Below are 26,047 nucleotides of genomic sequence, written 5' to 3'. Positions count from 1 at the left end.
TGAGGGCTGCTGTTACCCTCTTTGTATGACTCCGATAACCGACTGTAACTCTCGCGAAAGTTGGGTTATTACCTGCAACAAGGCACCGGTTGCCCGGTAGATTCCGTGCTGTAAGGGCTAAATAAAACAGGTATCTAGTCCAGCACTTGGCACAGCTCAGAGGCTGTATGCGGACATTAATTTCGGCCCACGCTCGCCTGGTATATTCTGAAAGGAAAACGACCTACAGTGGCGAGGGGCCTCTGTGATGCCCGCGTGGACAGCCCCAGTACCTCAGATCAGAACCCTGCCTTTCCGGGACACATTTCCCAAAGCCAAGGGCGAGAGGAAAATCCAACGCTCCTTGAACAAAGGGTGCCCACTGAAGCCGCGACTCGAGTGACAATACCGAGTATTTCCCACCGCGGTGGCTGTCTTTGGATTCTGATAACCGACTCTGAAGAAGCCGGTGGAACCGCTGTCGGCTCTGGGGGCGGGTCTGGGCGGCGCGCAGGGAGAGGGGCGCGGCGCGGCGCCGTCACTGGCGCGTGGTGCCCGCGCAGGCGCGTTGGTGGTAGTTACGCTGCAGCAGCCGCGAAGGCCCCGACAGCGCCCGCGAGCGAGCGGGAGTCTGCTGCAGCGGCTGCAGCTCACGCCTCCCTCCTGTCGCTGGGGAGGGGAGGGGCGGAGCTGTAGGTGAGGCGCCAGGAGCCCCTCCCCCTCCGCTGCCCGAGCTAACCCTTGTTAAGTCTCACACTTGTCCTTAGACCCACTTAAAATCAGGCTTCCCATCTCAGGACATCTCCAAGTACCTGGTCCGCGAGGTCACAAATGAGCGGGAAAGGGGGGCTGGGGCTCAGTGGTAGACCGCTTGCCTAGCGTGTTTGAGGCACTGGGTTCGATTTCTCAGCACTGCAAATATAAATAAATAAATAAATAAATAAATAAATAAATAAAAAATAATAAATAAATAAATAATAAATAAAGGTCCAGATAACACCAACCTTGTTAAAAAGAAAAAGAAAAAAAAGGAGCGGGAAGGAGAAGAGCCTCTGATTAAGCAGGGTTGGAAAAGCCCCACGTAAAGGGATCACTTTTTCGTAGACGTTAGCCCTTTGTTAACACTGTAACTGGTAAGTATAAAGTAGGAAAAAGGATAGTAAAAACATTTGCTCTAGGGCTGGGGCTGCTCAGTGGTAGAGTGCTTGCCTAGCCTGCGTGAGGCACTAGGTTCGATCCTCGCCACCACATAAAAATAAATAAAATAAAGGTATTGTGTCCATCTACAACTTTAAAAAGAACAAAAAAAAAATTTGCTCTAGGCGCTGAGCAACTCAGTGAGACAAAATAGGGCTGGGGATGTGGCTTAGTGGTTAAGCGCCCCTAAATTCAATTCCTGGTACCCCAAAACAAAAACAACAACAAATTTGCTCTTTAATTTTTTAACCTTTAAAAAATAAAATTGAATGCTTACACTTCAGGAAGATGGATGCAGGTTTGAAAATTAGATCTACAGTAAATGCCACTGAACTAAATATAAACATTAGTGCACAAATGAATGCTTTCAACAGAATAAGTAGGAAAACTTCTCTAATCAATGACATTTCATTATGTAGTGTAATCAAACGTGATCATTCCAGAATTTTCATACTTTTTTTTTCAGAGGATATGTATTTGGGTGCTTTTAAAAAAATGAAACGTTTTAGTTGTTGATGGACTTTTGTTTACTTGTTTATATGTGGTGCTGAGAATCAAAGTGCCTTGCACATGTGAAGCAAGCGCTCTACCACTGAGCTACAACTCCAAAAAAATGAAACGTTTTAAATCCCACAAATTGACAATCACCAATGAACTAAAGTTTTTTTTTTCCTGTACTCTGAAATTTCTTTAAATTATGTGCTTAATCCCACAAAGAAACTGGATTAGTTTTTGTATACAAGACTTCTTCCACCTGAAAAATTGTCACCAAGTACTTGGAGGGGGCTACCTTGTACAAGCTATTCTTAGAAGAAATAATGCATGAATTTAGTTTATAAACTCTTGGGCTATGTATTTGACACTTAAAAATTTAAATTTATAGAATTTGTGTCAACCATTCTTAATAGTCTGTAGGTACTGTTGAGTAATTTTCATTGATCAGAAATAGTTGGTTTCAGTACTGTCACTTGGGTCAGGGTTTTCTTCAGTGTCATTTAATCCAAAGGAGTACTTTACAGTTTTCACTTTTAAATTTCACAGGAAGCATTCTTCACTATTCTTCTAGAAGCCAGTTCAGGAAAACTTCTAAGGAGATTGACAGCTCTTAAGAGAAAGCCCACATTTTCAGGCTAAATAGTTGAATCTGATAGGGGACAATAGTTGTTGAGCACTGGGAACATGAGGTAAAGGGAATCATTCCATAAAATGGGCCATCTGTGCTGACAGCCACATGCTGTCACCTTTGAAAATCAATTTACCTCTAGCTGTGCCTGGCTTAAGTGGATAGGATATATTTGATACAGTCCTCAGCAAACCACCTGTTATCTGCAATGCAGGCCCAAACTAATTCTGGTAAGAGGAACACAAATTACCTTAAAGGGGGAGATTTTGTGACCCTTACCAGATCCCAGAACTCAAGAGAGAGAAAGATAATTCCCCAACCATAAAATCCCTAACAGCATGTTCCAATTAGAACTGGTCAGCATGAGCCAAAATGAACTAGAGTTGTCATGGCAGTGGGGACTTGAAAGTCTGATGTCATCCTGCTATCAGTCAAAAATCAAGAGGTGGGGCTGGGGTTGTGGCTCAGCGGTACAGCGCTCGCCTAGCATGTGTGAGACGCTGGGTTCCATCTTCAGCGCCACATATAAATAAATAAATAAACTACAACTAAAAAAATGAATGTTAAAAAAAAAGAGGTGTATCTAGGTGGGACTCTCTGGAAACTTCCCTGGGACCCCTAATAAAGCAGGTACAGGAGAGACATGCTGCCCCACTCTCCCACTTGAGATTGTTCCTTTTTTTCCCTTTCCTATCCCTTCTAATAAACTCAAGCTTGTTATTCTGATCTGTATGTCTGACATCTTTCTGACTTTATTGAAAGAATCAGGGTTTGAAGGGGGACCTTCATGCTGCCTCATTTTCTCAGAAGTGGAGCCCTGTAGCTGTGCCTCCTAAATAAGCAGAAAATATAGTTATTATGAGTTGACTTTTAAAGTAGAAACTGCCCTGCATGTTGTTTTTTTCTAAATAGATGGCGTTCTCCAGCCAAGCAGGTACCAGCCAGTTTTCAGTTAATCAGGTTGTTTTATGAAACACCAAAACTGAAGGGGAGTACACTGAAGTGTCCGTATACACTGAATTGCTTTGCATGGTCTCTGTGTTAGTTTTATTGTCACTATGACCAAAACACCCAACAAAAAATGACTTGGAGGCAGAAAATTTGCTTGGGGCTCTCAATTTCCAAGGGCTCAGTTGATGGATGGCTGACTCCATTGCTGTGGACTCCAAATGAGGTTGGACATCATGGCAGAAGGACCCATCAGAGGAAAGCTGCTGGTAGAGTCAGGAAGCAGAACAAGAAAGTAAGAGAGAAAGGAATCACAGAAAGAATAACTCTTCCAGGGTATGCCTCCAGTGACCCACCTCCTCCATCCATGCTCCACCTTTTTACAGTTACCACCCAGTCAGTCCATTCAAACTAGGATGGGTCAATTAGGTTACAACTCTCATAATCATTTTACCTCAACATTTCTGCATTAACACAGGAGCTCTGGGGAGACACCTCATATCCAAACTATAATAGTCGCATTTGAGATAATTGATGTAAGAATCTTTATGGAAACATCAAATAAAAAGTGAAAAATGAGCAGGTGTGGTGGTGCACGCCTGTAATCCCTGTGGTTCAGGAGGCTGAGATGGAAGTATCACAAGATCAAAGCCATCCACAGTAAAGGTGAGGCACTAAGCAACTCAATGAAATCCTGTCTCTAAATAAAATACAAACTAGGGCTGGGGATGTGGCTCAGTGGTCTAGTGCCCCAGTACACCCCCCAAAAAAAGTGAAAAATAAGATTAAAAAAAGCAAAATGCCGGAGTCTGGCTGGGCAAAATAACCGGGAGGTGACAAGCAACTTGAAAGTTGAAGCGGGAACTGCTTTATTGCGGGGAAACTCAGCGGGAACTGAGCGGGAACTCAAGGTAGTGGGCACCCAAGCAGGAGCCACCTTATTGCTGAACAGCAGAGGTATATATACCTAACTGATTACACACAGCTTGACTCAATTAGCATCATCTAGATACAGCAATCAGCCAATAAGGAATCCCCATCATCTTAATGGCTCAGTGGCCTTGCCTCACAAACCACTCCTCCTGGCAAACTGCCAGGCGCCATCTTGACTCGATTTGCGGTCCCCAACAGCAAAACATGATTTTGTTCTAATTATTTCAACCATGAACATTATCCATCAAACTTGGACTTGGTGATATAGATCAAATTTTTTTTCAATATTTATTTATTTAGTTCTCCGCGGACACAACATCTTTGTTGGTATGTGGTGCTGAGGATTGAACCCGGGCCTCACGCATGCCAGGTGAGCGTGCTACCGCTTGAGCCACATCCCCAGCCCCAGATCAAATTTTTTTTATATTTTAAAATCTCAATCATAATTACTGATTTTTTTCCTGTCCAATGAGGGTGGGTCTTAGTTCTGCGTGTCTTTTAAGCATCGGTGTGGATCATCAAAAGTGGAGTTCTGATTTATAGAGCAGGAATCATAGATAGCACCAACTCATTTTATTTTTTTATTTTTTGACAGAGTGTCCCTCTATTGCTCAGGCTGGTCTTGAATTCCTGGGCTCAAGCAATCCTCCAGCCTCATCCAACTGAGTAGCTGGGACTATAGACAGGTACGCACCACCCCACTCAGCATAACTCATGTTCTTTCTCTTCAGAAAGAATCAGAATGACCCACTAATTTTTATTTTATTTTTTAGTTGTATTGGATACAATTCCCTTATTTATTTTATGTGGTGCTAAAGATTGAACCCAGTGCTTCACATGGACTAGGCAAAAGCTCCACCACTGAGCTACAACCCCAGGACCTAATGTTTGTTTTTGCCTAACAACATGGCCTTAGAGAAATCACTTTCCTACATATTCTTTGGATCATCTATAAATAAGCTCTAATTTGCTAATTAAACCACTAGTAGTATCTGCCTGATTTATAAGGATTTTCTGAAGGTTAATGAATGAAATGTGTAATGCTCTTTAAGCCCATCAGGGATTAATTTTAGTATACATAAGCCTTCATTGATTGCACCTGCTATGCTAGGCACCATGCTTGATGCTGAGTATACAAACATTGAATAAAATATAGGTCCTTTTAAGCTCAGTCCTAGTTGAAGAGACTAAATGCAAATAGTTGTGCATCATGTTGCATACAGTGATAGAGGTGTGTTCAAAGTGCAAAGAGAAGGCAAAAGAAGGGAACAATTGATTGAGGTGCGATGTTCATTGAATTAGGAACACACATCTTAAGTGTAATTAGCTTCTCAGAGCTAAAAATATGGAGCATATCTTTCCGATGCTGTTTTTACTGGCATTAGAATGAGAAAATAGGAGGCTCAGATAGGAGGATGGAGTGCTTGAGACAACCCTGAACAATGTAGCCAGATTCTGTCATAAAATTAAAAAAATAAAATAAAATAAAATAGGGGCTGAGGATTAGCTGGGGATGCGAGGGGGCAGAACATTTGACGTAATGTCCGAGGCCTTGGGTTTCTTCCTCAGTAGCATACAAACACAAAAGCTGTTTGGTTATTGCTTATATTTTTAACTGCTCTATTTAGGTTTTTTATTTATTTATTTATTTATTTTTAAAGAGAGAGAGAGAGAGAGAATTTTTAATATTTATTTTTTTAGTTATTGGTGGACACAACGTCTTTGTTTGTATGTGGTGCTGAGGATCGAACCCGGGCTGCACGCATGCCAGGCGAGCGCGCTACCGCTTGAGCCACATCCCCAGCCCCTATTTAGGTTTTTTAAAAGACAGAATTTTAAAGCTTTTTACTTTTGTCTAATTTTCTAGATTCATTCTATGTTGCCCAGGCTGGCGCTATTATTCTGGATCAAGTGATGTGCTTCCCTCGGCCTCCTGAGAGCTGGGCCTGTGGGTGAAAGCCACCATTCCCTGCTGAAGACAACATAAGATTTTGAGTTTCCTTCCCACTATTTTAAAATTACTATGTGTTTGATTATTGGGCACTAGGATAGGATGCAGGACTTTGTACATGCCAGGCAAGATCTCTACCACTCAGCTACTCCCCAGCCCCCTGAAATAATTTCTTAGGATATTTGGGCCTACGTTCTCCACAAGGCAAGAATAAGGAAGAAGTGTGATGTTAATTGGCTACTTGCTGCTTTATTTGCCCAGCTATTGAACACTGGTCTAAAGTAGTTAGGCCAGGGCTGGGGATGTGGCTCAAGCGGTAGCGCGCTTGCCTGGCATGCATGCGGCCCGGGTTCGATCCTCAGCACCACATACCAACAAAGATGTTGTGTCCGCTGAGAACTAAAAAATAAATATTAAAAATTCTCTCTCTCTCTCCCCCTTTCCTCTCTCTTTAAAAAAAAAAAATAAAGTAGTTAGGCCAAGTGAATTTTCTGGATAATGATAAATACGTTTTCCATTGACTTCTCTAGATGGCATCTTTGCTATTTGCTGAGTAATAGGATGTCAGTGTCCCTATTCTTTTCTTAATTTCTGATCCTCCTCCTCTAGCAGCTGCATGAATAGCCTAATGAGGACTGTTTCTTACCACAGTCCCTGTTTTTTGCTACTTTGTTTTAAACAAATTTATTTCTCAAATCCCCTTCCTCTTTTTGGGGTGCTGATTGTAGAAGCCACTTCTTCTTGTCCCTTGTCTTAGATGATATCCAGGTCCAAGCTAAAGGAAAATTCAGAATACATTCAACTTTTTTTTTTGTTTTGTTTTTTAATATCTATTTATTTATTTATTTAGTTAGTTAGTTTTCGTCGGACACAACATCTTTGTTTGTATGTGGTGGTGAGGATCGAACCCGGGCCGCACGCATGCCAGGCAAGCGCGCTACCGCTTGAGCCATATCCCCAGCCCCTACATTCAACTTTTTAAAAGATTTTTTTTAATTGTAGATGGAAGCAATACCTTTATTTATTTCTTTTACTTGGTGCTGAGGATCGAACCCAGTGCCTCACACATGTGAGGCAAGTGCTCTACCACTGACCCATAACCCCAGCCCCTACATCCAACTTATTTAGGGGACACAAATGTCAGAATTAAATGTATTACCCTGTTTGTCATCCCTTGTTCTTTTTTTTTTTTTTTTTTTGGAAGCAGCAGCTGGGGCAAGCTCCATTCTTTTTTTTTTTTTTTTTTAAAGAGAGAGTGAGAGAGGAGAGAGAGAGAGAGAGAGAGAGAGAGTGAGTAAGAGAGAATGAGAGAATTTTTAATATTTATTTTTTAGTTCTCGGCGGACACAACATCTTTGTTGGTATGTGGTGCTGAGGATCGAACCCGGGCCGCACGCATGCCAGGCGAGCGTGCTACCGCTTGAGCCACATCCCCAGCCCTCATCCCTTGTTCTTTGTGAACTATAGAGGAAAAGTTTTTGTTAGTTTTGTAAAACTTTTTTTTTTTTTTTTTACTACCCCAGTGCAGGGGATAGAACCCAGGTCCTGAGCACACTGGACAAATGCTGTCCCACTGTGCTATGTCCTCAACCTTTTGCAGAACTCCATCCCCCCTCACCGCCCCCCGTACTGGGGATTGAACCCAGGGCCTTGTGCATGCTCTGTGTAGAGCTCTTAACTGTGCTGTTCATGATTTCTGATCAGTTAACCAAAAGCCAGGGGAAGGTTTCCTGAGAAAAATACTGGAATTAAAGAATGCCAAATTACCTCTCTGTTCTAATATGCTAATTCCAAGCCCACAGGAATCAGTAATCACCTTGTGCCTTAGGAGGACTCTTACGATTAGTATGAACCAGACTGAAGTTAAGGACAACTTCCTGATAATGTTTTCTGCATCCCAAATTTGATCATAGTGAGAGTAGAGGCTGAGGTCTGTACCCACCTGCAGCCTGGTGGACAACAAGGAATCTGGGAGTGCAGATTAACCTCTGCCCCCGCCTGTCCAGCACAGGCTCACTTCATGTGTGTATCACATGGCTCTTGTTTCTATAAATTGTAAGAGCTTCTGTGGGACCAGCAGGGGAAGCATTGTAATGGTTTCTCCTCATTTTCACTAAACTGTATAAAGTTCATTTTTGCATCCTTTGCCTATTTCTTATGGTGGAATCCAATTCACTGGGATCCAGACAGGGTCCTTGGGGTAGGCTTTGAATAGTAATAGTAATAAAATATTAGAGAATATTTTAGATAAAGAAATGCCACTGCTGACCTGATTCATGTATTCCCCACCCAAAGGCATCCTGATTCCTCCTCTTGCCTCTGTTTCTGTCACATCTCTCATGGGTTTGCTGTAGAAAACAATGAACCCAGTGACACATTTGAACCACAACAGCCATTAATTTTTCTCAGTCTTTGTGCTAATTCCCTCAATATTATAAAGCAATGCCTGATCCTTGCCCTTTTCCCTAAAGGTGTGCTATGTAGACATTTGACTTTTCTCATTTTAAGAGCTATTATAGAGAAATAAAAGGTTTTATAGGTTAAGAAACTTCATCCCTTCTCTTTCAATTTGTCTTTTCACACAACTTCACTTTCACAGAAATTGAGGTGGTAGTCATCAGCCAGAGGGCCAGAGGCCATCTGATCACTAAGAGGTTCAACTTTCAGCCCATGAACAAACCCTCACCCAACAGTATCCATGTGAAGTCTCAGCAAAACACTCCATGCCAGAACCAAGACCTGACATCACTTATAACCTCCAAACTGGGGTGCATCAGGAGGTGTGTTTTCCATATTAGAATCTCCACTTTCTAAGGAGTAAAAAAAAAAAAAAAAAAAGTTTGTGTGGGTAGCCGTAATTTTTGCAAATATTAGTTGAGCTTTGCAACCTGTCCCCTTGTTCCAGTGCCCTCACACACTGTCACAGTTCTGATACCTATTCATACACCTAGCTTCCCACGTTACTGATTGTGGGAACCTCATCAGAAACTGTAACTTTCCTAAAACCTTCTGTATGAAGGGCAAAGCAATAATTTGAATTATTCTAACTTAAAGTCCAGTGTTTTTTGTTTTTGTAAAACAAAACAAAAACAAACAAACAAACAACAACAAAAAAAAAACAACACTGTATGACCCTCCAAAGCAGTGTTGACAGTTGTACCAGTTGCTTACTGCACAAGGGCAGTCTGGGGCAGGAGGCTGCAAATGTCAGAGTGCCATCTGTGCCCTGCTCACCACAGCCTTTTTCTAATTTCTGTAAGATACTGTGTAGGCTCTTCCAAGTACATAGCATGTTCCACTACAGAAAAATAAGGAAGGTAGTTTCCAGGGATTCTAATCGCAGCTGATCTTTGCTTTAGATGCTGAATGAGATGCCTTGTGGGTGCAGAAGAGCTGACTGTGCTGGTGGCTTCTCTTGCTTTCGTGGTTAATGTGTTGAGTGGTTTTGCTTGTAAGCAAGGCTAGGCATCCTGACACAGAATCATCCTCAAGTGTTAAGGGAACCAGGTGCAGGTGGCATCATGGCACATTTTTCTCTCTTTCCCTTCCCCTAGTCCTTGATCCTCTGTTCCTCCTCCCTGGCTGATGCCATAGGCCTGTAGTGTGGATGTGCAGCAAGGTGGAGAATACCTGTAGGCTTTGCTCCCTCCATTCAGAGGTCACGACCAGAACTGACCACACACATCTTAACCCATGACCTCCCAGAGTAAACCCTTCCTCTATAATCCACAGCACAATGTCACATCAATTCTTGCCTTGCTAATAGAGTCTGACTCTGTATCAGGGAAGAGTGGAATTCATACACTGTGTTGTAGTTACCTCCTTTATCAAGAGGACTCCATGGAGTCGACAACTGTCCTTTTCTTTAAATATCAACACATCCCATCTTCCCTTTAGCCCCCACCTGGCTTTCTTGTTTCCTGGTCCTCCATATGTTGATGTTTATTCCACAGGACCCCAACCAGAAAGCGGCCTCATTGTAGCTCACATGGGAGTTGTTCTCAGAGATATTTACAAGGCCTTGTCATAAGCTCACAGTAGCCACTGCTGAGTCTTACCCTGCTCCCATCTTTTCTGAGGGAACCTCTTATAGTGATATTGTTAACCTCAGTGGGTGATCTCTACACCACCAGAAGAAACAATGTTCAATTTAAACCAAGTTTTTGACATTAAAATAATATTTTATAGTTATACATGGACACAATATCCTTATTTTTTAAATTTATTTTTATGTGGTGCTGAGGATTGAACCCAGTGTGCCTGACATGTGTGAGGCAAGCGCTCTACCACTGAACCACAACCCCAGCCCTGTTTTTTGACATTTTTAGTTACTGGTTTGCTACCCCATGAAAAGGGGGTTGAAATATATGCTCCCTGTTGAGTCTGTAATGGGTCTGCTCCTTCATGATTTCTAGTAAGAGAATTGTACTGTACATATGAGCTGTTGGCAAGCAACGAACAATTGATTTTGCCTAGTCCTATTTTCCCTGATGTTGTGGTCTTCTACTTTTCTCTTCAGATTAAAAGTGTCCATTAATACCTCATTTCTTTTTCTGAACTCAAGGGCACTTGACCACTAAACCACATCCCCAGCCCTATTTTTAACCTTGCTCTATACTCAAGAAAGCGTATCAGACACAGAATGAAAAAACTGACACCAAGACCTTTATGAGCTGTATTAAATGGTGGCCAAGGATATTAATATAAATGAAACAGTGGAAGGTCAAGATTTTGTGAATCATCAGTGTGATAGAAAATAGTCTGAAATTACTTGCTGTTCAGATTTCTTTCCCATCAGTTTAGATTTGATTATTTTTTTCAAAGGGCTTCTTTTGGACGAAAATCTCTCCCCTAATGAGCCCAATTGTAATGACTGCTGCATGTATGAGTGTGTATGGAGGCATCTGTGTGATTCACCCTATTTCTACTGTGATGTAAATCTTTATTTTTAAAAAAGCCCACTCAAAAACATTCAAAATAATAGTGTCACTTAAAGATTTATTTCACATGGTGGCCTTCATACTGCAGGCAGCATCTGTTTGCTTTGCGTATTTGTAACTTTTGGTCACACTGGATACCCAGCCCTAGGGTGGTGTGTGCTGAATGCTGACCAAAATAGGAGATTTTTCTTTTCTGATGAATTCAAACTCATGTAGTTTCCAAAAGCAAATTTAAACTCTTAAGAAACAGAAAAAAATGTTTCTGGTTAAGAAACTGTATATTAGTCCCTCTGTGCTCTTGTCCATGAGCTTCCCCCAAGTAATCACATTGTTTTGTTTGTTCATTTTTTGTTGTTGTTGTTTCCAGGTTGTGGGGATTGAAGCCAGGGGTGCTGTACCAATGAGCTGCAATCCCAGTCCTATTCATTTATTTTGAGACAGGGTCTCACTACGTTGCATAGGCTGATCTTGAACTTCTGATCCTCCTGTTTCACCCTCCAGAAGAGCTGGGATTCCAGGTGTGCACCACCACATCCAGACCAAAGCATTACATTTGCAGACATAGGACTTTACTGTTGAAGGTGACACAAGTGATGTGGGCCCAACACACATCGCCACACTTCCAGACTAAATCCTAGACCGTGGCTTCCAGGTGTGAAAGGCCCATTCTGAACCACTGCTAACCTGAAGCTTTTCCTTCCATAAAGGAAAGGTTCTACCTGAGTGAGTTGGAGTTACCTGTATTTATTTGGACCCTGTCTCTCAAGAAGGGAAGCACTTCACCTGCATAACTGATAAATCTAACAGTGTTTGTCTTTTATGCCTAGAGGCCTGTTCTGTTCTGAGGCAGATTCCATGCTTGGATGAACTCAGTGGGGGTTGGGGCTGAAAACAATTATGATAAGTTTATTAATAGGACATCTGGCATTCCATGAGCTTCCAAATGTTATCAAAGCCTTGACTTCTTGGAAAAAGGAAAAATATATTTAGCTGCTTGATTTTGGACACAGTGGTTTACATGGGCCCTCATATTGTCATGACACCTTTTAAATAATTCTCTTGACTCAAACACAAGGAAATCGGGCTGGGGTTGTGGCTCAGTAGTAGAGCGCTTGCCTAGCATGTGTCAGGCACTGAGTTCAAATTGCCACACCACATAAAAAAATAAAGATATTGTGTCCATCTACAGATAAAAGTATTAAAAACAAAAACAAACAAACAAAAACCAAATCCACAAGGAAATCAAACTAAACATCTGTGTTGAGGCCAGAGTTTGCCATGGTCTGGGAACAGCACCTTGGTCCAGAACCTCTGGGCCATTTGGCTAGGATTTCACACAGATTATATTTATCACTCTCTTGGAAACATAATGTGCCCTGCTTTTAGCAGAAATTTAAATATGTATGGGGTATGTGCAGTTCTCCTTAATAAACAGCAATTAAGAAAAAATCAAAAATCACTAAGTATGTTTTCCCTTCTGCCTTACAACTTATTTTTCAATGTAATTTTCAAATGGGAACCTGTAAGCTGTTGAGATAAAGGCACAAGGTACACATGTAGGAGATGGCAGATGAGACCCACTCAAGTGTGGGCAAGTTGACTTTTTCGTCCAAAATACATCAATGTAGAAATTTCTAAATGGGTCACCAGCTGAAAATATCCTGAAATTAGGGAGAAAGAGCTCTTCTCCGGGCCTCTCTTTTCTAAGATGTCTATTTACGTGGCCATGGCTCCTCTCTGGAGGCAGCTACACTGCTGTCACAACGTCAAATTTAGCCTGTTGTGCTTCTGCAGTCATCTATTCAGTCCATCTCCTAAGCAAGAAAAGAACACCAGTCAGAATAGCCAGTTTAATTCACAACCAGGATTTAGTACTTAAGACATTTACTAGTGTCTTAACAGGAGGGAAGCTGGGGTACAGTGCCTCCAGATCCTGTTAATCCTATATCCCTGCACCCTCCCTTCTGTTACACAAGGGCAAGTACAAAACCACAGGCTTTCCAAAGGCTCAGAGGTAAATCCAAGCCTCTCCATAATCCCTTCAGTTAAGACATGTTAGGAGGTCAGAGGGATCACTGTTCCCTTTAAGCTGTATCCATTTGGTACCTATCAGTACAAATGTTGACATTTTGCCTCTTATTCCTCAAAATGGTTGTTGGTTGGGGGGAGTCCTGTTCAGAGACTTTCTCTGGCTTCTTTCTTTTCAAGAGTTCAGCATGTTTTACCCCCTATTTTGTAGATGCCTTTATAACTGAAGACCATAGCATGCAGCAGAGGCATTTAAGGCCTATCAATAACTATTCACAGGGTTAGATGCTATTTTATTTAAAAAGTAAGCATGAATAATGCTCTGACATGTTGAAAAACTTCAGACACTGATGTTTTAAAATTTGAAATAAGATACATCCACCTGTCTTCCACTGGGGTTTACGAAACTGAAGCATCAGTCTTCAAGGATGTCTTGCTTACCCTTCTTTTTTTTTTAAAATATTTATTTTTCACTTTTCGGCGGACACAACATCTTTGTATGTGGTGCTGAGGATCGAACCCGGGCCGCACGCATGCCAGGCGAGCGCGCTACCGCTTGAGCCACATCCCCACCCCTTGCTTACCCTTCTTAGGCAGTGTCATGAAGACTGACTTTTAATGTCTTGGTTATGTGACAGATATGCTCTCTGTGTATAGGAAAATGCACATCGTCTCTGCCCCGCGACCCTTTTTGACTATTCCTTTTGGTTTCTCTCCCCATTCTCCTCTGTAAGCATGTATTCTGAGAATCTGCACTTATGTTTGTGACAAGGTGAAGCTGAGGGCAGACTGAGGAAGCTCAGCCTAGGTCCCTCTGGCCACTTTCTTTTATGCCCACCATGCTGCTATGATTCTATCCATGGTGTGAGGAAGGCTTCAAGTCCCTCCCGACAGCAACATGTCTTGTCACTGCTTTCCTTGCGCTTTCATCATCGGGGAGATCAGAGTAAGGAGGGCTGAGAGAGGCCCTATAGCAGAGGGCTCTGCTGGGTTCTAGGGTTCTTTGAGGAAAAAGGTATGGGCAGCAGGCAGAAACCAGGGGACTCCAGGAAATGGAAAGGAGCTGGCATCAGTGATTCTTACATTTCTGACTAAGTCCCGCACGTAGGCAAATAGGTTCTGGTTAATAAAGTTGACTGTTGCATGAAACACATCATGGAGTAAGGATGGTGTATGATTGGCCACCTTTTTGGCCAATAGCATGGTCATAATCAGCATGGTCTTCTCGTTCTCCATGTCTTTAGGGTAAGTCTGCATTGCTGCTTTCAGGGTGGTGTCCAGGCAGTTGCTTCTGTCCTATATAGAGATAAAGACAGTTTACTAATAGTCTTTCCTCTTACAGTCCCTGGTGGTAAGTACAAAGGGGCATCTCAGAAGGAAGTACTGATGGAATAGCTAAGACTACAGGACAGAGAGAGGGATAGACAATTTAGTTTTGAGGCAATGCAAAGGGAACAGGAGACTACTTCCTGCAGGGAATGCTCATTAACCGAATACACATTTACTGAACACTGTATGTTATTTAATGGAACACAAGGAGCTGAAGCCATCCCCTTTCATAACCTCAAAAGACTGATAACTATCTCCAGCAACTTAGGCCCATCTTACTACTGTGCACCCTAGCTTAAGGGACACGCAGAACCTTCTCACCAAAGGTGAGAGGCAAATACTAGACCACTGGACTTGAGAGACCTTAGGCTCAATGACTTCCATGCACAATTACCCTTGGTGGGAGGTGTCCCAAGGCAGTGCATAGCCAGATGCTTCTGTATTCTTTGACAGCTGCTGGAGAACAGCAGATGGGGAGAGAATGCCAGACTGAAGACCAGCTGTCATGGAAGGGGGCACCCAAAAAGGTAGTGAGGTTATCAGCCTTCTCAGTTGGTAGAAGTCAAAAGAATTAAACTTTCTCTCCTCTCACCTCCTACAGTTACAAGTATTTATTTGAAGGCTTTAGGGTGTGGCCTGCACCAATCTTTGGATGCCCCATAGGTCTATGTGAGCAGCAATATCTGTGTAACTAAACATAGCCATGAAGCTGGGAAGAGGAGAAGGCTAAACTATCACTGTTTTTGTTATACCTGGGAAAGTAACTGAAAATCCTGTGTTGGCATCTTTACTCTCCAAAACAGAAAAAAAAAAAGTTATTTTGGGAAGAGTCAGATATATTTTGCTGGGGCTGGGGATATAGGTCTATTGGTAGAGTGCTTGTCTCTCATGAACAAGGCCCTGGGTTTTATCCCTAGCTCCACAAAAAACAAAAACAAAAACAAAAAAAAAGATATACTTTGTTCATCTTTCTTGAGTCTTCTATCCCTCTCACTTATAAAGGTTCAGGTTTTCTAAATCTCCACTAAATTCTCCTGAAAGACAATCATGCTCTAACTCCATTCCCAATTCTCTTGTCAAAGCTCCAGATAGACAGTCGTGGAGCTATCTCAGGGGACACTGGTCTTCTGATGAGAGACAGAACAGGCTGTGGCTCCAGTCACACTCATAAAAGCCCATCTTACTCAGAAGTAGCAATAGTGTATTCTCTCACTTACTTCCTCTGACAATCCAGCATTCATAAAATGTGCCACCAGTTCATTCACCAGTTCTGACTGGATGCTACGGTCCATTTCATCCCCGACTTGAGCAAGATGCCGGGCAATGTTCTGTATAACTTCTTCTTGACTTTCAGAATCTGAAAGGCAGAGGGCAATAAGGACAAAGACGATTCAGACAATGGCCCCGTTAGATACTCTCATCCTCCTCCACCCCACCTGACACAGGAAAGGAGTCTGCTTTGGAAGAAGGACAGCTCCTGCCTCCACAGCACGCGCTCACAGTTCTCACTGATATTGGCTCCACTCAGCTTGAGCCCCTGTGTGACTTCTGGACTGGCTGTGGCTGTGGGACCAGGGAAAGGCCTGAGTGAACAGCAGACCAGCTCCAGAAGCAGGCCTCTCCCTGAACACAGACTCAAGAACTGTCCCCAAAGAGGGTCAGTCATGCTCTAGCAGTCTTCACCATGGGCCTCAAAGAAGAACCTGGCAGCAATCTTCAGGGCTATCACCTGTTAAGTGTTGATGTATAACACTTAACAGGTGTCAATCTTAGAAGCTTTTAGGAAGGAAGATTTACAGTCAGACCAGGTTTGAGTCGTCCCCCCCTCCACCACTTCCTGGCCATGATAATTTGAAGCATATGTCCTACTTCCTTACAGGGAAGAGGTGGAGCTGACTCCCCTCCCCCATCTTACCTCATTAAGTAAAACCCCAGGTTTTCTCTATCACTTACCAGGCCCTATATGATCTGCCCCACCTGGCCAACTAAGATTCTGCTACCTGACTTTAGTCCCTCCACAGTATTCCTGGCCTTCACACATGCTGCCCCTTCTGCCTAAACGCCACTCCCCAACAGAACACAGCTCCTTCCTCACCTCCTTTATTCTGTCCCAGTCTTTTCCTCTTTCTTTTTCTTCCTTGACACATTTCACATTACCCTAATCATAATTCTATGATTTGTTTGACACCCCTCAACCAGAATATAAACTCCCTAAAAGCTGTATTTTTTTTTTGCAGGGGGAGGGGTCTAATACTGAGGATTGAACCCAGGGCCTCATATATACTAGGCAAGCAATACGCTATATTCCCAGCCATTTTTAAATTTTATTTTGAGACAGGGTCTCACTAACTTGCCCAAGCTAGCCTCAAATTTACTATCCTCCTGCCTTAGCCTGGTGAGTTGCTGAAATTATAGGCATGTGATACCATGCCCAGCAAACCTATAATTCTGAAAAACAGTTTGGTTTACTGTTAAATATTCAGCACTTAAACTGACACAGGCACACAGCAGGTGCTCAATACACAACTGTCTGGAAGCTGGACATTATGGCACATGCCTATAATCCCAACAACTCAAGAGGCTGAGGCAGGAGGATCATAAGTTGGAGGGCAATCTCAGCAATTTAGCGAGGTCCTAAGCCCTGTCTCAAAATAAAAAGTAAAAAGGGGCTGAGAATGCAGCTCTGTGGTAAAGCACCCCTAGGTTTAATTCCTGCAAACATAACAAAACCAACTACATGGGGCTGGGGGTGTGGCTCAGTGTTAGAATGTATGCTTAGCTTCAATCCCCAGCACAGCAAAATAAATCAAAGCAAATAAACCAAAAACCAAATAAGTGCATAAATGAATGAACAGATCCTGTATCTAGCTTCTGATATCAATAAATGACAACTATTGTTATCTCTCTCATTAAGTCTTGTATTTCTCCTGTATTTGCAACTCCCCTCTGGCTCCTATTTATCCAGGACGGAAACCTGGCTTACCCTGAGGTCTCTGCTATTCCCACTGCACCCTTTCTCAGTGCATTGTCAGATCTGATCTTAGAACTCCTATCTGCTGCTGCCACCCTTGTCAGGGTTTTCTCTAAGCTCTCATCTTGATAACATTGTCCTTCAGTCTATTTTCCTCAGAAACAGGAGGGCATAGCCAGCACTTGGGCAGGACTGAAGGAAGCAGTAAGAAGTCCAATGTGCTTACCAACCTCAGGGGTGAGAGCCTTCTTAAATTCTGCGCTCTAGGGATTTCATCTGCCCCTCCTTCAGTCTTCTTTCTTTCTTTTTCCTATTAGGCTTCTAAGGATGGAATCCAGGGCCATATACACACCAAGCAAGTGTTCCGGTCCACCACTGAGTCGCACCCTTAGCCCCTCACCACAGCAAGATACAACACTGCTTCTCTACTCAGGACCTTCCCAATGCTCACTTCTACTTAAGTGGTTAAGTCATCTTCTAGCTTCCAATTCCCTTTAATTCTTTCTACTTTTGTCATGTTCTAGCCAAACCCAAACATTTTCTGTGTTTCATAGCCTTTGGGCTTTCCCATCTTCAGGCTTTTGCTTAATCAATGGCTATTTCCTCTTCCCTATTTCCAAAGAATTACATTGTGCCATCATTCTAGACCTAGCTCAACCTCACTGGAGTCATGAATTCCCTCCTGATTCCCTTCAGAGCAAAGGGCCCCACTTTTCCTTACAGTTCCCTCAGAAATGATGTGTGCCTCACTTACTTGCCAAAGCCTTTCCACCTTATTTTTGTGAATCATGTACACATCTCTCTTCCCCTATCCACCAGATCAGCAACATCAGAAATTATATCTGATTTTGTTTTGAGGTTTTCAGAGTCTCTATTTTGTTCCTTGCCTCCAAAACTTGTCAGGTACTTAATTCACAGGCCAATGTTCTCTCAGAGCACTAGTAAGGTCAGTATACAGCCCCATTAATCTACTTTTCAAATGCCATTTGGGTCAAGTCAGGATTTGCTGTCTAAAGGTAAGGGACAGTGTAGAGAGCAGCAAGAGAAAAGCGCAGGAGACAGACTCTGGTTGTAGTTACTGCTGTATCACCTTCTGACAGTGAAGCCATGCGGGCCCATGCCTGTCCTCAGTCCTTCCTACAACTTTCCAAGAGATCAAATGCTTTTATTCAGTTTAGGACTGTAAGAAGACATACTGGTTAGGCTCAAAGAAAGTTTCTGGCGTACCCTGACTAGTGGGAAACACTGGCCACATTTCCTTTCACCAGATTTAAGATGAGATTGGGCAAAAGGCAGAATCAGTTGTTGGTCTCCCCCAGAGCCAGCAGAGGGCACTGGAGTCTCCATGACAGGAAATTTCAGGGCAGGGATTTCTTTTTTCTTTTGCAGTGCTAGTGGGGGAACCCAGGGCCTTGAGCAACAGGGCAAATGCTCCACCCCTGAGCTACACCCTCAGTCCCAGGACAGTGATTCTAATCAAGGTCAGAATCACCTGGAAGTCTTCCACCCTAACAGCTGACCTGGGTCGGTGGAGTAGGACTCAAGGCCTGCACATTTTGAAAAAGTTCCTCATGTAAAGTCTGTGTGCACACTACTGAGAACCAACGTCCTGAGCTCCTCAGCTTGCTCTTTCTCCAGAAGCAGCACTAGTGGCTCGGTGGTAGAGCGCTTGCCTAGTGGCACTGGGTTTAATTTTCAGCACCGCATATAAATAAATGAATAAAACTGAGGTCCATCAACATCTAAAAATATATATACTAAAAAGAATAGAGGCAAGGAAGAGAGCACAGGGATTAAAGTTCAGAATCTGGAAACAGGTAACAGGAGGCAGCACTGATACGATGGGAGGCAACCCAAGAAGCTCAAGAGGGGTCTGGCTCAAGCCCTGCCTTGGACATACCCATCAGTTTGACTGGTTCTAGTCATTTATATGTCCCTGGGCCTGAGTTTCCTCATCTGGAAATGAGGTTCATAATACTTCAATTATTCCCTTCCCTCCCTTTGTGCCAGGGATCCAACCCAGGGCCTCATGTATGCCAGACAACCACTTGAGTTATTACCCCTAGCTCAGTTTTTTTTTTAAATATTTATTTCTTTTTAGTTATTGGCGGACACAACATCTTTGTTTGTGCGTGGTGCTGAGGATCGAACCCGGGCCGCATGCATGCCAGGCGAGCGCACTACCACTTGAGCCACATCCTCAGCCCCTAGCTCAGTTTTCTTATATTTAAAAAAGGGAAAATGTGAAGTTCTATATGGGATATAAAAATTCCTTTAAATACATGGATTGGGACCTGCTCAAGATGGTGTGGAGCTGTTTAAGAATCACCTGTGGGGCTTTTGCTCACACCAGTGATGCCCTAGAACTATCAAATCAGATTGCCTAAAGATGGGACCCCAGCACCACTGTTTTAAACTTTCTGGTTCTTGAAACTACATAAACCCAAACTGAGGAGTCCTTCAGGTTATTTAATACAGCTCAGGGGTTTCCAGAATTACTTGGGAAAAGCTCAGTGGTTTCCAGAATTACTTGGGAAAACACTTTTCATATTGGTGGATGAACATAGGAAGGTAGATTGCCACTAGAGGCAATCAAACACAAATCAAACCATATAATATGAACATATACAGTAGCCTAAAACTCCATGGGTCAAGACTGAGCCCAAATGTCCCTTCTAGCCCATGGATTGCGGGAGGCCAACCTTACGGGTGACTGAGTTACACTCTCCAGCTAGGTACTGAGGCGCTCAGTCACAGAAATGGGTGTGTCTTGCTACAGCCCCATGGGTGAAGCTATGCTCACCTGTTCCTTTGTAATATAACCCCTTGCCCTGTTTAGGATAGAATCTTCCATGGAAGTGCCTTGTGTGTGTCCCCTCCTCTTACTGTGCCCTTGGGTGTGGCCTACCCAGGTGTCAGTCAACCTGCTGACAGTGGACATCATGAAGATAGACTCAGCCCCTGAAACCTGACCCCTTGCCTCATTTGAATAGCTTCTCCTCAATAAAAGGGGTCAGCACGAGCTCTAGCTCTCTTTCTCTTTCTGTGGACCCTTAAGGTCAGAGGAGCTGTCACAGCGACCCCAAAGAAAAAGGTATTTGTGTCTCTTGTGTGGTTATTTCATGCAGCCCAGTTAGCCCAGTTTAACTAGAGTGACCCCTGAGCCTTTTAGTCGCGAGAACAGAAACCCGGCAATGGATATCCCCAGATGTTACTAGTAACAACAAAGCCCAGGATTGGCACAAAGGAGATGGGGCCAGGTGCCTACCTTCCTCTATTCTTCCCATGAAGAGACTGGCACGGTTGCCGTCAGTCTGCAGCTCATCTTCACGTTCCCCCTCCAGGTAAGTTCGCACAGGTAGTTCCTGGCCCAGAGTTCTCAGCTCTTGGTGAAACTTACAGTCAGAGAAGCTTTGGAGGAAGTCAAGCACCAGCAAGTTTGTGATGTACTCATCCCTGAGGTCTGAACCATTGCTGACCTAAGATAAAAGAGGAATTAGGAAGGCTCTTGGGAACCCAGGCCAGGGCCAGAAGCCCTCCCTGTAACTGAGCAGATAGTTCTATGGGGTACAGATCGTCTTGAAAGAACCTTACTGGCCTAAGAGGTGAATCTCATGTAGATTCAAGATCCCTGCAGCAATGCCTCCTGTAGATGCCAAAGAGAGAGCTTCAATTCTGCAAGTGATTCATCCACCTTTTGCTTTACCTGAAATCTGTGGCTGGGGTGAGTTTCCTATGCTACAGTCTGATTCAGGGAATTCAGGCAAATATCATTTAGATGCCATCCATGTATTTACATTATTTTTTTAAAAGTACCAGGGATATTCCACCAAATAAAATCCAGCTTTCCTGGCTATTCTTCTAGAAGTTAGCAACTCGCTCTTTTCCATAATCTCTTTTGTATGCCTAGGATGATACTGGGCCAACAGAAGACTCTCAATACGTACTGGGGGTGGTAACCACAGATCAACATTGCCTTTGGCCTAGCTTGGTCTACTTCTAGAGGCTTAATTAATGAAAACCCCACAGAGTGCTCTGACCAGGAGGGGCTGGAGCACACAGTCCCCACTCACTGTCCATCTCTACTGGTAACACTTAAGCCGCATGCAGCTCCTGCAAATGCCTGCACTATGGGAGCCAGGAGGGGCCTTTCTAGCAGGCTGACTGCATGTGAGGATGGTTTTTGAAAATAAAGGTGTCCCTATAGCATCAGTGGCACCATGTGCTCAGAGCAACCATAGCTCTAAAATAAAGAGGGAATAAGTAGTCTGGAAGGCTCGGGATTCCAAGACCTGTCCAGATTATGCCAAGTATTCACAGGGGCTGTAAGAACAAAGGAAGATAAAAGTGCTGGTGAAAAGATATTGTAATCCCCTAAGTCCTTAATAATTTGCATCAGAAAAACAAAACAACTTTTTATTTGTTTATTTATTTATTTATGTGGTACTGAGGATCGACCCTAGCAACTCGCATGTGCTGGGCGGTCACTCTACCATTGAGCCACAACCCCAGCCCCACAAAAAAGCATTTATTAGAAAAGTAAAAAAAAAAAAAACCTCCCAGGACAGCTTTTTTTTTTTTTTTTTTTTTTTTTTTTTTTTTTGTGGTGCTGGGGATTGAACCCAGGGCCTTGTGCATGTGAGGTAAGCTCTCTACCAATTAAGCTATATCCCCAGCCCTGAGAAAAGTTTTTTAATAGGACAAAATAAATAAAACTGCTGGTACAGCAAGTACTTAGCATGCATGAGCCCTGGGTTCAATCCTCAACACCACCAAAAAAAAAAAAAAAAAAAAAAAAAGGTTAAATAATATGGTTTTATTTAAAAATTGAGGGGCTGGGGTTGTGGCTCAGTAGCAGAGCAGTTTCCTAGCATATGTGAGGCACTGGGTTTGAGCCTCAGCACCACATATAAATAAATAAAAAATAAGGTACATCAACAACTAAAAAAATATTTTTAAAAAATATGGTACTTGTGTATTATTGTTCTTTGGCTGTTACTTCTTCAGAATTACTTTCAAATAAAAGCAAAACTTTATGCAAAAGTTCTACTGAATCTAATTCTTACAATTCCTGTACTATGAGGCCAAGAGGGGACAAAACAGCTTAGAAACTCAAAAAACATGGCCATTTCTGTCACAAGGAGATGTCCTGGTTAGAAGAGAAGAAAGGAACCCCGGGGCAGTATCATGGGTTAAGTGTGTCTCCACTAAAAAAATGTTCAAGTCCTAACCCCAAGTACCCATAAATAGGATCTTATCTGGACATAATCAAGTTAAGAAACTTCATCAGAGTGAGCCCTAAGTCCAATGACTAGCGTCTTTGTAGGAGTAAAATATATATACTATGACATACAGGGAAATGCCACCTGAAGATAGAGGCCAGAATTGAAGTGATGCATGTCCAAGCTAAGAAACATCAAGGATCACTGGTAATGACAGAAAGAGGGAGCAACCGCAATGATGACCTGATTTTAGGTTGCTGGTCACTAGAATTGTGAGGGAATAAACTCCTGGGTTTTTGTGTTTGTTTTTGGTGGTACTGGGGACTGAACTTAGACACTGAGCTACATTCTATCCCTTTTTGTTTTATTATTATTTTTTTGGTACTGGGAATTGAACTCAGGGGCACTCAATCACTGAGCCACATTCCTAGTCCTATTTTGTATTTTATTTAGAGAAAGGGTCTCATTGAGTTGCTTAGGGCCTTGCTAAATTGCTAAGGCTGGCTTTGAACTCGAGATCCTCCTGTCTCAGCCTCCTGAGCCTCTGGGATTATAGGTGTGAGCCACCGCGCCCAGCCCTAGCCCTTTTTATTTTTTGACACAGGGCCTTGCTAAGTGGTGGAAGCTGGCCTGGAACTGATGATCCTCTTGCCTCAACTCTCGGAGTTACTGGAATTATAGGTGTGTGCCACCACGCCTAGCTTAAACTCTTGTCCTTAAAAGCCACCCAGTTTGTTTCAGCAGCCCAAGGAAGTTAATAAAGGTGGTCTTTGCCCAAGGACCACCTTTTGATCCAGAGTTGGTAAACAAGAACCTGAAGCCTGAATGTGGGGGCACGGCAGCTGCCGGCCATGCTAGATCAGGTTATCCAATACATTCTATAATCTTTATTACATAAAATGAAGAGAGATGGCTGGCAAAGGAAAGGGAAGTATTTCATGTTAGAGAACGAGGGATCTGGAAATGTTTAGTTGCAGTGAGCTGAAAAGCCAAGAGGACAGGCAAGTGCCATGAAAAAGGAAGTGGTTTGGGAAACAGAATTTATTTCATTCCATGAACAAACAGAGCTTGTGACAAGCCAACTATGGAACTATACCTCTTTTAAATCTTCCAGTAATAAAAGTTGAAGAAGGAATTTAATATTTATCTTTTTAGATCATAGGAAAAAATATATTGAGAGAAATGAGGAACACTTAGGAAATTCTGCTATAGATTTTACGTAACTGATGCAAATGAAGTAAAAATAATTCTTATGATATAGAATCAGTTCTGATGCAGAGAAAAAGACGGAAACCTCCAATGCATTTAATAAATTAGAATAAATCTGGTGTTCAAACCTGGCAAAAAGAACACTAAATAAGAGTAACAAAAAGTGAAACCAGTCTCATTTGTTTTTACAAACGTATATATCTCAAGCCAGATATGGTGGTGCATGCCTGTAGTCCCAGCTACTCAGAAGCCTGAGGCAGGAAGATCGCCAGCCTCAGCAACTTAGACTCTGTCTCAAAATAAAAGATTAAAAGAGAGATGCAGCTCAGTGGTAGAATACTTGCCCCAGTAAGGGCCTGAGTTTGATTTCTAGTACTGCAAATAAATTCAAAGAAGAATGCTGAGTGAAATAAGCCAGTCACAAAAAGATAAAAACTGTATGATTTCACTTATATGAGGTCCTTGAAGAGACCTTCACAGAGACAGAAAGAAGAATGGTAGCTATCGGGGGCTGCTGTCGGGGAGGAGTTAAGTTAGTGTTTGATGGGGACAGTTTCAGTTGAGCGAGATGAAAATGTTCTGGAACTGGATGGTAGCAATGGTTGTACAACAACAATGCATGTAATGACCCTGAACCACACACTTAAAAATAGTGAAGACAGGCCAGGCATGATGGTGCACACCTGTAATCCTGGTGGCTCAGGAGGCTGAAGCAAGGGGATCGCAAGTTCAAAGCCAGCCTCAGCAAAAGCAAGGCACTAAGCAATTCAGTGAGACCTGTCTCTAAATAAAAATACAAAACAGGGTTGGAGATGTGGCTCAGTGGTCGAGGGCCCTAAGTTCGATCCCCATTGCCAAAAAAAAAAAAGTGAAAATGGCTAATTTTGTATTATGGGATCTTACCATAATTTTTAAAATTCCAGAGTGGGGGAAAATATCTGAGAAAGTCAAAGTATCTACAATAGGATGAAAGTTCTGACAGGGACAGAAAGACCAAACCCCAAAATGTAAGAGAAAATTTTTGCTCAGTGGTTCAGTGAGAACCCCAACTCTGTAAAACACTGGGTAACCTTCAGTGTCTCCGCTTTTTCACCCTGAAGGTAAAGAAAAAAACAACAGTAGGTAGGAGTAATGACATTCACCCTTCCTATCCTGAAAGGGTGTCAGGAAAAGTGGGACCTTATGAGAGGAAAGATTGTCTAGGGTGCTATGCAAGGAGGATGTGGCAGTTGTGTTTTAACCTGAAGACATCTCAAGAATATGGGAGAGAAGGCAACACTTATTGGCGTCCTTTCTTGTCCCTGCCAGAGTTCTGTTTCTATTCTATTTATCCAGATATAATCTGGATAAATTCTACTCCTTGCACTCTGGGGAAGGAAAAAAAAAAAGAATATAGGAGAGGAAGTAAATGTGGTGGACTGGAAGACACAATGGGCAAGTTCACCTAGTACCAACATAGAATAAACTATCCACACTGATAACTGGTCCTTATGGGGACGAGTGGGAGCTCTGAAATCTCTTCTATTCATGCAACTAACATCTCTCCAGAGCCCACTAGGTAGTATCACACTCTGTATCACACTCTCTCTGCCATGATGTTCTACCTCATCACAAGCCCAGAAACAACAGTGCCAAGTTACTACGGAATCAAACTTTGAAACCATGAGTCAAAATAAATCTTACTTTTAAGTTGAATTTTTCAGATATTTTGTCACAGTGACAGAAAGCCAACTAACACAAGACTTTTCAGGCACCATGGGTACTGTCCATAGGCTCAGGGATGTTGAAATGGTAATTCTGTTGTAGATTTGTGGTTCCTCTTTGCAGAGCTGTCAGATGGGAACTGGGAACTGGGGTCAGGCTAGATCAGCACCCACAGGCAAATACATGAAGAACAAGCCTACACTCAACCCTCTAACGTCCCCTTTCCAATAATTCCTCCAAAAGAATTCAGGAGTCTGACCTCAGAGTCCATGGCACAGGCAGCACCTGGTAGCTCCAACTCAGTTTTGGTTCACGGAGGTCCAAGATCACCACCTAGAAAAGGACACACATAGAGGGTGGGGTGGCTGTATCCTGCTCTGGCTCAGGAACTTTGGCCACTGCAACCAAGCAGCTGAGGTCACTGTTGCCAGCAGATGGTATTCAGTCGGGTTCCTTTCTTTCCCCTTGGCACAGAATTGTGGGCCACAACCTAGTGAGCAAACTGAAGTTTTC

At 42.9% G+C, this 26,047-nt stretch overlaps 1 protein-coding gene across 4 annotated transcripts in view; it reads right to left on the bottom strand.

Moving 5' to 3' along the window:
• Window positions 1-10,437: 10,437 nt before the first annotated feature.
• Window positions 10,438-26,047, bottom strand: part of BID (BH3 interacting domain death agonist) — a 50,834-nt gene continuing 35,224 nt past the window's right edge. For 3 of the 4 annotated variants that reach the window (XM_081310045.1, XM_081310046.1, XM_081310047.1), the window contains 4 exons: window positions 25,794-25,867; window positions 20,668-20,878; window positions 15,646-15,785; window positions 13,376-14,395 (listed from right to left, as the gene is read on the bottom strand). In XM_081310045.1, the coding sequence (XP_081166171.1) occupies window positions 14,093-14,395; window positions 15,646-15,785; window positions 20,668-20,878; window positions 25,794-25,805 (666 nt within the window). In that variant the 5' untranslated portion in view covers window positions 25,806-25,867 and the 3' untranslated portion in view covers window positions 13,376-14,092. Of the gene's footprint in view, window positions 12,886-13,375; window positions 14,396-15,645; window positions 15,786-20,667; window positions 20,879-25,793; window positions 25,868-26,047 lie in introns of those variants that run through there. The other variant, XM_081310048.1, reaches the window with a different exon arrangement.

The sequence above is a fragment of the Spermophilus citellus genome, assembly GCF_964194105.1.
Source record: "Spermophilus citellus genome assembly, chromosome: 10".
NCBI lineage: Eukaryota > Metazoa > Chordata > Mammalia > Rodentia > Sciuridae > Spermophilus > Spermophilus citellus.
The sequence above is the reverse complement of the archived record's forward strand: the minus strand, read 5'-3'. Positions and strand labels throughout refer to the sequence as shown.